The sequence below is a fragment of the Euprymna scolopes genome, chromosome 6 (genome assembly GCF_053919585.1).
Source record: "Euprymna scolopes isolate OS-2025 chromosome 6, ASM5391958v1, whole genome shotgun sequence".
Taxonomy (NCBI): domain Eukaryota; kingdom Metazoa; phylum Mollusca; class Cephalopoda; order Sepiida; family Sepiolidae; genus Euprymna; species Euprymna scolopes.
In genome coordinates, this window is record NC_136487.1 from 91,818,711 (window position 1) to 91,831,824 (window position 13,114).

Genomic DNA, 13,114 nt, shown 5'->3' on the forward strand with positions numbered 1-13,114 from the left:
CTAAGCTCCTCTGGAGGTTTGTGTCAGGATTACCTCACCCTTAACCTTTGGTTCAAAAACCTTATCCCAAAAGGCAGTGGGGATTCAGTTTTCTGGCACTGAACACTCACCATTCACCAGAGCCCCATTAGCGTGGCAGAACTCACAACATGCACGTGGGGATGATTAGATTTAGAGAAGCTATATATGACGCTAGAGCATTTGTGTGCTTTTAACACACGCCCACACCAATCCACATCTGGGCAGGAGCTGCTAGAAAGGACTTGTCCTGCCTTGATAGAGTTCAAAATAGACTTTGTAGCCTCGTAGGAGATGTCCTTTTCTCTTCCTTGCAACCTCTATCTCACAGAAGAGATGTTGCGAGTTTGTCTCTGATGTATCGTTATTTTCATGGAAGGTGTTCAACTGAGCTTCAATCTATGGTTCCCCCCTCGCCAAACTTTCACAAGAAACACTCATCTAGCTGTACACACTATCAATAATTCCCCCCACTCTTTATCTGTGCCTAAACCTAAACGTAGATTCCATGAACAAAGCTTCTTTCTTAGAACTGCACGCCTGTGGAATTGTCTTCCGTTTTCCTGCTTTCCGGCTGACTACAATATGGTTGTGTTCAAGTCTAACGTAAATAAGTTCTTGATGAGCCGTTCTATATAAGTTATCAAATTTACCAAATTTTCATTACTAATGATTACTCTATTGTCCAATGTCTACTGTACACTCTTTAACCCTTATCCTTGAGTGGCCTCTTGGCCTTGATAAGTGGTAATGCCTATGTAAAAAGAAAAAAATTAAAAAAAATAAATTCCTGACAAACCGCCCTCTTAAGTAAGACACTCTATCAAATCTCCAATACGAATGATTACTACAATACTATCTCATTGATTACTGTACACGCAATAACCCTTATCCCTGAGTGGCCTCCGGGCCTTGATAAGTGGTGACCTCCATGTAAAAAAAAAAAAAAATATATATATATATATATACATGCATACATGTACATATATATATATACATGCATACATGTACATGTATGTATATATATATATATATATACACACACGCATACATATACATATATATATACATGCATACATGTACATATATATATATACATGCATACATGTACATATATATATGTACATGCATACATGTACATATATACACACATGCATACATGTACATATATATATATACATGCATGCATGTACATATCTATATATACATGCATAAATGTACATATATATATACATACATACATTTAAAATCCATGAGCCCAAATGCCTGAGAGAGTATCTGTACAAATATGATGTTACAGAGTCTTAGCTTTGTACGACAGCTAAGTCTCTCTCTCGGTTCAAAATGTTGAGATCCAGCAACAAGCAAGAGCAAGATAGCCAGCAACAAATTAAACTGCAAACCAGCTTAATGCGGGTAATGGTCTTCCGCTTTATGGTTTTTTAAATCAGAGATTTACTTCTCCTAGAAAGGCTGCCTTCACCATGGCTTACGGGAGCCCTCTCCACCCCAATACACATATACACACACACAAATATACACGGTGCTAGTTGGCTGTTGACCCAGAAAAAGAGTTCATTCGCCCTTTGGAAGGTCTTGTTTTTAATCCTTCAGGGAGACTAGCCGCCCTCCTCACCAAACAAGTCTGGTGGGGGAACCAGTTTAGTCGCCGGTGACCCGACCATAAGGCAGGTAGTACTGGGTTACATGGTACCAGTAGCACATGACATGACCTGACATACATACATGTACATACATATATATATATACATGTATACATGTACATATATATATATACATGCATACATGTACATATATATATATATATACATACATACATGTACATATATATATATACATACATACATGTACATATATATACATACATGTACACACATATATATATATGTATATATATACATGCATACATGTACACATATATATATACATGCATACATGTACATATACATACATGCATACATGTACATATACATACATATACATACATACATGTACATACATATATATATATATACATGTATACATGTACATATATATATATACATGTATACATGTACATATATATATATACATGTATACATGTACATATATATATATACATGCATACATGTACATATACATACATATACATACATGTACATACATATATATATATACATGCATACATGTACATATATATATATACATACATACATGTACATACATATATATATATATATATACATGCATACATGTACATATACATACATATACATACATACATGTACATATACATAATATACATACATACATGTACATACATATATATATATACATGCATACATGTACATATACATACATACATGTACATACATATATATATATACATGTATACATGTACATATATATATACATGCATACATGTACATATATATATATATACATGCATACATGTACATATATATATACATGCATACATGTACATATACATACATATACATACATACATGTACATACATATATATATATACATGCATACATGTACATATATATATATATACATGCATACATGTACATATATATACGAGCAAACAGTTAATAAAACATGTTAAAAACACTTTGAAATGAGTTAAAAACATATTTAATCTGAAAAGGAAACACTAGATAAGTGGATAGTCCTTAATCCGCGGAGTTTCGAAGAAATACTTTCCTTCTCATCAGAGGGTAGGAATTAGCAAAATGCGGAATCGAATTTTGCATGCAAAAGTATTTGATGAAACAGAAGTAAGTCAAAGATCTTACTTGATAACAAAAAAGTGAAGCAGAGGGAATATGGTGAAGAAAAAGGTGATTACACATGAATGGATAGTCTGGTGGAAGATAAATAATCCAGTAACGGTAAAATCCAAATATATAACTTCAAGAAAGTTAATTGAATTTCCATTTGCACAAGTAAAATCCAAGGTAATCCCGTAATTGGAAGATGGTCCAAAATAATCCAAAGGCAGAAATCCATGGAATAATTCACAAAAATGTGTACAAGGGAAAAAAGGAAACAATTCCAATAATATTAATAAAAGAAAAATAAGATATGCTTTTCACTCTACTGCCGAGGCATAAATATAAATAAGAAAGATCAGGGAAGAAAAAGAGGAGGAAAAAAAATTAAATGGTGATAGAATTAAATATAAAATAGAGAAACAAATGTCAAATATACCCATACAGGAAATGTTAAAGGCGCGAAAAAATATATAGGGCAAAATAATATAGGTCAACTGAAATGTACAGGTCATCACTTAAAAAAAAGTCAGCATGAGTTGTTAGAAGACACTAAATGGAAAATAAATAAATAAATTAATAAATAAATAGAAAATAAATAATAAATAAACAATAAATAAATAAATAAAAAATAAAATAAAAAAATAAAAATTATTTAAGGAGAGACATACATATGTACATATATATATATATATATACTTGCATACATGTACACACACACACACACACACACACACACACACACACACACACACATATATATATATATATATATATATACATGCATACATGTACATATATATATATATATATATATATATATATATATATATATATATATATATATATATATATACATATAAATAAATGTTTGGAGGTACAGAATTTATATACAATTTTAAATAAAATAGGCGGTAGTTTCTCAAGAGCTCTTTCGGCTATCAGGAAAAAATCGATAGCGTAAAAAAATATTATGTCGAAAAAAAAACATTGATAGCGTAAAAAAATATTATGTCGAAAATAAAGAGTTCTAAAGGGGAACTATTGAATGTGCCAAAAGTACGGGAACACTAAAATAAGTTTATCAACGTTTAAAAACGATTAAATTATTGGCACAACGAGGGGAGAAAAAAAAAAAAAAAAAAAGCATGAAAAAAAATTTAAACTTCCCCAGAGAGAAACAATGCGTTTGATGTTTCCTTTTGCCGGCACAAAGAAGGTTTATGCACCGCAATAGAGGCAAACTCCCAAATCTTTAAATGGTTTCTGAAGTCCGCTCTATGTAGCACCTCGAACCATTCTATTTTATATCTATCGGCACAGCATGGGTTGTCAACCAAATGCTGGCCGATAGCAGTGTCCAAGGCTGCAGAAGGAGGGGTACTACCAGACCTCATCCTCTCTTGTCTGATCTTCCATGGAACATGCTGGTTTATACGAGTCAAAAGATGCAAGGATGTTCGCCCAACATAACCAACATTGCACTGGCATTTAAATTGATATACAATATTGCTATTTTGGATGTAAGGCAAACTATCTTTGCGAAAAGAAGGAAAAGTAGGTCTCGTAGTATATACCAAATTCAAGGACACAGAGTAATAGCAGTCGTAAATACTTCTGCGAATCTGTTTGGAAAGTCTGTTACTCTTTTTCTCAATCCACGATAATTTTAAATAAACCGGGCATTTCAAAGGTCCAAATTTTTAGGGGATTTTTGAAAATACAGTGATTTTTGAAAATACAGTGATCAATAAGGTCAACAGGATAACCATTATTGATGAATATTTCCCTGATCTTATCAAGTTCGGCGTCTTATCTGTTAGGCGAACAAATTATGAGGGCTCTATGTACCAAAGTATTAATTAAGCCGACCTTACATGATTTTGGTACAAAAGACAACCAGTTCGCACATAGGCCAGTAAATGTCGGCTTCCTATAAATTGTAGTGAGAAAGCCCCCCCCACCCTTGAACGTTCGACAACAACATCCAAGAAGGGAAGCGAATTGTCCTTCTCACTTTCCATAGTGAAATTTAGAGCACCATGCAAAGAATTCAACCTATTAAAAAATATCGATGCTTCACTTTGCGATGGAAAAATAGCAAAAGTGTTGTCAACATATCTGAAATATGCTGTGGGTTTAGTTATAGAGTTGAACAGAACGGATTCATAGTACCCGACAAAAATATCCGCTAAAGTTGAGGCCAACGGACTCCCCATTGAAACCCCGTCGACCTGACAGTATATAATATCACAAAAACTAAACTCCACAGATTTTGTGCACATTAAAATGAGTTCAATAAGAATTTCTTTAGAAAACTGTGGAGCAGTCAGGCGATCATCATAGAGCGCGTCGGTACATATACGTATAGTCTCATCCAACATATATGTAATATTTTGGTACATAGAGCCCTCATGATTTGTTCGCCTACCATATTAGACGCCGAACTTGATAAGATCAGGGAAATATTCATCAATAATGGTTATCTTGTTGACCTTATTGATCACTGTATTTTCAAAAAGGTCGCGGATTTAAAATCCTCCTAAAAAGTTTGGACCTTTGAAATGCCCGGTTTATTTAAAATTACCGTGGATTGGGAAAAAGAGTAACAGACTTTCCAAACAGATTCGCAGAAGTATTTACGACTGCTATTACTCTGTGTCCTTGAATTTGGTATACTACGAGACCTGCTTTTCCTTCTTTTTGCAAGGATAGTTTGCCTTACATCCAAAATAGCAATATTGTATATCAATTCAAATGCCAGTGCAATGTTGGTTATGTTGGGCGAACATCCTTGCATCTTTTGACTCGTATAAACCAGCATGTTCCATGGAAGATCAGACAAAGGGGGATGGGGTCTAATAGTCTCCCTCCTTCTGCAGCCTTGGACTCTGCTATTGGCCAGCATTTGGTTGACAACCCATGCTGTGCTGATAGATATAAAATAGAATGGTTCGAGGTGCTACATAGAGCGGACTCCAGAAACCATTTAAAGATTTGGGAGTTTTCCTCTATTTCGGTGCATAAACCTTCTTTGTGTCGGCAAAAGGAAACATCAAACGCATTGTTTCTCTTTGGGAAACTTAAAATTTTTTCTCCCACTTTTTTTTTTCTCCCCTCGTTGTGCCAATATTTTAATCGTTTTTAAACGTTGATAAACTTATTTTAGTGTCCCCGTACTTTTGGCACATTCAATAGTTCCCCTTTAGAACTCTTTATTTTCGACATAATATTTTTTTTTACGCTATCGATTTTTTCCTGATGAGATGATAGCCAAAAGAGCTCTTGAGAAACCGCCACCTATTTTATTTAAAATATATACATATATATATATATATATATATATATATATATATATATATATATATATATATATATATATATATATATATACACATGCTTACATGTACATATATATATGCATATATATTAGCATTTCAGCCCGGCGTTTCCCGGGTGTTTGGATGTGTATGTTGAGCAAAAAAAAAAAAAAAAAAGTGGGATTAGGAAGGTAGGCTCGAACCCGTACCGCAAAGGAGGAAAAGAAAGGGGTAAAACTTAACGTTCTATGCTGTTACGACCACCGCCAAGCCGGAAGCGACATTTTTTCAAATTAAGGCTAGACAATCTAAAGGAGAGGATACCTTTAAAAAATATAGGCGAAAAAAGCGACCCCCCCTGTAGAAAAGTGCCTAGTTGAAGGTGAAGATGTTAATGTTTTTAGCCAATTTTTCGATATTTGTCATATGAAAGGTCAAACTTTAAAACGATACTGATCGTGTTAAAATCCGTCGCCTCTATTGAAAGTTTTAGGCAGACATGCAAACATACATACATACATACATACATTTATATATTGGTAACTAAAAATTTTCTTGCCCTATCTCTGAATACCCTTTATGTAAAATTTCAAATGTTTAGACCAGAAATTGTCTGAGTAAATTGGTAGAGACTGCAGAGATCAAACAAATCAAGTTATTAAGTTAGATCCATGTCAAAGGAACCTATATCTAAAATTTCAAGTGTTTATACCCATAATTGGTGGAGGAGTTTGGTAGAGTTTTCAAAGGTCAAATTGTTGAACTTTGACCCCTTAACAGCCAAATTTCTAGCCGAAAACGGATTACAAAGATTTTCCCAAATCTCAGTACCCTGTATATCAAACCTACATAGATTTATAAACTGTGTCCATCGCTTTATTGCAGATTACAAAATAATCAATATTTCAGTAAATATAAGTTATAAAAAGCTGAAAATTACACCATCCAAGGACTGTATTAAGGTGAGATAAATCCTAAAATTTCATCAAAATTCATGTCATATTTAAAAAGTTATGTTATTTTTTTAATATTCAAGGAATTTTCACCGTCCATCGCTTTATTGCAAGTCTTCTAAGATAATGTTTTAGCTCAATAAAACAATACCAAAGCATCATAAATTTATATTGAACACATTTTCTGGGGAAAATTAACAAAAACAAAGGCACATCCCGAGGGCTAAGTGTCAAACAAACGAATTATTTGTCCACATATCCCCCATGTTTTGAAATTACATTAAACAACCTTTTGTCCACCGAGGAGGTCAATTGTTTGATCTGAGATGGAGTAATGGTTCTGGCAACGTCGACTATTTTGTTCCAAAGGGCATTCTTCGAAGAAAACTGCTCTCCTCCCTCATAAACTCCTCGTTTCAATATTGACCATAGGTGTTCGATGGGGTTAAGGTCTGGAGAACACGGTGGCCAGGACATGAGGGTTTCTTCAACAAAGCCCTGAGATCCAAGGAAGGATGTAGTTGCCCCAGCAGCATGAGATGGGGCATTGTCATGCATAAAAATAATCTTAAAACGACGTGACAAGGGAAGATCATCTAGCCATGGTAACAAATTCTCATTTAGAAAGGCAGTGTAGGCATTGCTGGTGAGCTTGACACCTTCTGGCACTCGGAATGGTCCACATAGCTTATCCCCAATAATTCCCACCCAAAACATTATGCCTCCACCTCCCTGTTAGCGACGAAATCTATAAGGCGTTGGAGTTCCATTTGGATTACAAACTTTGGCCCATCCATCCGGTCCATCAAGGGTAGCACAAGCCTCATCTGTAAACAGAACATTTTGGCAATCCATTTTCATATATTTTTGTGCCCAAGCCAATCGTTTTTCTTTGTGGGTTTGGCTCAATGGAGACCTTGGAATAGGATTGATGTTCCTTGCCATTTCATTCAGTACATTGCATCGGGCTTGTCTGGACCTTGGTATGACTCCAGCCCTCGCAAAAATTGTTGCACTGGTGCTGTTTGGGTTGCGCACAATCTCTCTACGAATTTTTTGAAGATCCCGATCAGAAAGGTTCCTCCTTGTGCCCTTATCTTTCCTGGACTTGATGTTGGGGTTCTTGACGAATGTAGCTAAAATTCGGGGATCCCTTTTTAGTTCTGTGGCTAAATTTATGATCGAGAGTCCTTCTGCTAGTCCTGCAATAATCCTCTGCTTCTCGGTAGCTGTTAAACGTCCTTTTTTTGGCATTTTATGAGACCTGCAATAAAGCGATGGACGGTGAAAATTCATTGAATATTAAAAAATAACATAACTTTTTAAATATGACATGAATTTTGATGAAATTTTATGATTTATCTCACCTTAATACATTCCTTGGATGGTGTAATTTTCAGCTTTTTATAACTTATATTTACTGAAATATTGATTATTTTGTAATCTGCAATAAAGCGATTGACACAGTTTATATTGGTAACTAAAAATTTTCGACCCAAACCGATGAAAAAGCTTGCCCTATCTCTGAATACCCTGTATGTAAAATTCAACCACTTCACTAAGGGTAAAGAGCCTTTATTGGAGCGGTTGAAATTGGTGTTCCAAAATACACCATTCAAAGAAAAAGTGTGGCAGAGCCTATCACCATTTTTATTTCTTCCTTTCCAAACTGCTGAACGAGAGACTCGTCAACATTGATTAATTTTCTTTGCCCCTTTCAAATGGATAAAAGAGTAGCCAGACAAACCTTTTCAGAGAAAAGGAATATTATTTCAGAAGAAGAAGAAGAAGAAGAAGAAGAAGAAGAAGAAGAAGAAGAAGAAGAAGAAGAAGAAGACAAACCTTTTCTGAGAAAAGGAATTTTATTTCAGACACTATATACTTCAAAGAAGAAAGAAGAGGAAGCAGAAGAAGAAGGCAAACCTTTTCTGGGAAAAGGAATTTTATTTCGGACACTTCATACTTCGTGCAAGAGGGAGCGTCAAACTTAAAAAAATACCTTTTGAAGGTTTCGTTCGTTAAAAAAAAAAAAAAGGACAGGGGAGAAGAAAAAAAAAGGACAGGGGAGAAGAAGAAAAAAAAACTTTAAAAGAACTTTGCATGTTTTCTCTTAATAAATTCGGATCATTTTAATCACATTTCAGGCTTGTACTTCATCTGCTCATTTCTTCAGGTTCCCATTTCAGGAAAATTGTCTTTACATGTTTATTTATTTATTTTTTCTCTTTCAATTCGTTACCCCAAAAAAACGGATTTTGGTGACAACCTCATAATTCGGTCAACCTTTTATTCATTGGTTCACAGAGACATGTTCAAAATGCTGATTTTTTTGCGAGCCTCGCTGTAAGCCTGTAAGCGTTGTTTTCAATAACGAAAATAAGCAAACACGGTATAAATAATTAATCCCCTTTCCCCCACAAGAAAGAAACGAAAACTCTTTTAGGAATAGATTTGGCAGAAGTTTATGTAATGCCCCTCCCTATAAATTCCTCAATTTACATTTTTTTTTTAATGTTTAATATTAAACTCATTGATTACAAATTTAACTTCCAGAAAAAAAAAATATAAACAAACAAAAACAGAAATGTTTTTCTGACTTTTATCATGGGGGATCAGTTTTCAGTTATAACGTTTCTAGAGTGGGGGTAGAGTCAATTTCATAGACGGACGCTAGAGATTCATTCATATTTTCAACTCATAAGTTTTGACGATCGATCCGACAATATTTTTTATTAATTCAAATGAATAAAGGAAGAAAACTTGGACGGTTTAGAACGAAGGTATTTTCATGAGATGTAAGCATCACCAGAGGTAGCTGCTTTAACTTTTTTACATGGAAGTTATGACTTTTTTGATTGTGTAACTTTAAACTAAGTTATAAATGATCTTTGTAAATGCGTGAAGATCAAGCAACCATCTTGAATATAGGCTGATGTGTTCATTTTTTGTGTGATCCAGAATAATGGAATTTCAAGGTAACGGCAAATGAGAATAGGGGGAATGTTTCATTATTTTTGAATAGTGAAATGTAATGGTAGTTATATTTGTAAGAGTGTTTATTCCAGTTAATAAGGGTGTCAGGTCCTAATAGTTGTGATGGTTATATATTTACTCGGTTTTGTCTGGGAGAATTGGAGGACTTATCAGGGAGAGGGAAAATATGAACTACTTCATCTACAGATCTGGCAATAGTGATGATGCCTCTATTAGGATGCAATATAGGATCTAATTAAAAGAATAACTGAATGAAATGACGTAGTGTAGTGAGATAAGACGAGGGTTGAAGGTTTAGACATAATAAATTTGTATGTGGCATCTGGTAATCTTATTATATACAGGATGGTATGCTTTACAAGTAAGGAATATATTTTATAGGAAAAATTTATTAAAAGGTTGGCATTATATAAAATTATAAAACGTATGTAAAATGTATTAGTTTTAAGATATAAATGAAGAGGTTGAAAGTGAAAAAAGTTTAAAAAACAACATATATGGAATACTTATATAATGGTATCAAAATTATTAATTTATATATTAGGAGAGAGGGTTTATCATTAGAGTTTATAAATTTGCTGTGTGTGTGTGTGTGTGTGTGTGTGTGTGTGTGTGTGTGTGTGTGTGTGTGTGTGTGTGTGTGTGTGTGTGTGTGTGAAAAGAGGTCAAAATATCTGACAGCATGGATACAACAATGACTAGAATGTCTTTTGGTGTATGAATGGATTTATTCATTCCATATCACATACCTTTTTGAGATACACAAAAGCCAAGATGTTTTCACCACATATATAACATTGTAGATGAACAAGAAAAGACAATAAATGGAAAAGAAAAGCAAAGAAAAGAAAAACGATGGATCGATAGGAAAAAGCATTCTTTGATCTTATATATAAAACAATGTCATATACATACACAGACTGGTTTTAAAAGCACTTAATCCATTCCCAAATTGAAATGACATTTTTTATGCAACTATAGTTTGATGTTACGAATAAATAGGCAAGTTTATTTTTATTTAAAGCCTAACTAGTGAAAATGTAGCAATCATGAATATTCATATTTATTTCTTTATGCAGAAAGTAGCACTATGAGGTGATTGGTTCACATGATAGACAATCAGCTTACAGAATGCTTTTCTATAGTTATTCATAATATTCTTAACGGAATTGAAACACCTATCACATGTAATATACTGAATCAAGCCTGAAATGAGGAATCAAATGAAGACATGTAGTATCCACTTCATGCAGTGTTTTGTATGTCTGAACAAATTGCTATTTATGATGAGAAAGAGGATGATATCTCATTTCTACTGCCTGATTTGGTGACGACTCGTAAGGAAATCTAAAATCTCAAATTTTGGTGTGTTGTTTTTCTTCTTTAATGTCTCTACCAAATTTAATAAAGTAACGATTCAGCAAGGTCTGTAAGTTTGTTTATTTCTATATACGTTTTTCATGTAAAACTGGAATTAAAACTAAGTTGTCCAATTAGAAATAAAATCTGCAAAATATGGGGAAACAAAAGAAAAGAGTTTGTTTTATACACTTACCTCTGTGTGATTAATTCCATGCCCTATTGGACAGATAGTGCATGATCGGCACTCACCACTTGTGTGCATATATTCATAAACAGGGCGACACTTTTCGCCCTTTACCATCATGACTAAAGAACTGAAGCAAGAAATTATTTTATTCAATTATATGCATAGAAATATGTGTATTTATTTTTTATAAATAAAATAGTTGTCCATGGATATGTAGTTTGCTCTTACTGTGGTTCATCAACATGTTTCTCTCTCTCTCTCTCTCTCTCTCTCTCTCTCTCTCTCTCTCTCTCTCTCTCTCTCTCTCTCTCTCTCTCTAGTTCATCATATTTAAACTTAAGCCACACATATAATAAATAAGAATTCAAGGTAAATTTTACTATGTCAGGGAAAAAAGGAAAACATGTATATAAATAAATAAAACAATGATCACAAATACCAATAGCATATTGCACCAAGTAAATAGGTTTACAATTAATTAGTGGAACAAATATGAATAAATAAATATAATACATTTAATATATAGATTTACAATTAATTTTAAAATGTGTTTAATGAAAAGGAAAATGATCTTGAATAATTTGTTTACATGTGGAAAAGCTTAACAGCCCAACCGAGAGAACATATTTACCACTCTTGGAACAAAAAGGATGCTGATGCTGGAAAGGAAATATAGAGAAGCACAACTTGGTATACATAGATCCAAAGATCCTGAAAAAGGTAAAAAGCGGGTAAAAAAACAGCCATAGCAGGAACTGACAAGAAAGCCTACAACAGAATCTCTTAAGCATGGATTACTGAATGCCTAGGAATGTACAAGATCAGAAAGATTATTAATATTATTAAGAAAGCAATGGAAACATGGAGACTGGAACTGACAGCTGAAGGACATCTGACTGAAATACAGAGAAGCATCTTCCAAGGAGATTCGCTATCACCACTACTGCTTATTATGGCTATGACCATCAACATACTTATGTATGCTATGTTAGATACAAGTTTACAGACACAAAACAAAGAACAAATCATCTCATGTATATTTATGATTTGAAACTATTTGCAAAAAGCAAAAAAGGACCGAAAAATCTGGTATACACACCCAGAATATTAAGTCTGGACATTGACTGGAATTTGGAGAGGAAAAGCATGCACTATTACAGATGAAAAAAAGGAAACTAGAGGGCATGGAACTGGGCAACTAAGAGGATATAAAGATGCTTGGTGAACAAGATACACATATTTAGGAGTTCTGAAAGTCAAAACTATCAAATCTACAAAAATAAAAAAATAAAAAATTGAAAATAATACCTGAGAAGAACAAGGAAAGTTCTAATCATACGGTATCACTGGAAGAATACTTAACATAATTAAATCCTTCTCAGATAAGAGAAAAATCCAGGTTGTCCTCGATGGACGTACATCTAAACATATGATATAAATGCGGGAGTGCCTCAGGGGTCTATCCTTGGACCTCTATTATTCCTAATATTCATAAATGACTT

General features: G+C 33.7%; 1 protein-coding gene across 3 annotated transcripts in view; it reads right to left on the bottom strand.

Annotated features, from left to right (window-relative positions):
* Positions 1-13,114, bottom strand: part of LOC145277784 (uncharacterized) — a 139,922-nt gene that overhangs the window by 92,076 nt on the left and 34,732 nt on the right. For all 3 annotated transcript variants that reach the window (XM_080129544.1, XM_080129543.1, XM_080129542.1), the window contains exon 3: positions 11,619-11,739. In XM_080129544.1, the coding sequence (XP_079985670.1) occupies positions 11,619-11,739 (121 nt within the window). The remainder of the gene's footprint in view (positions 1-11,618; positions 11,740-13,114) is intronic.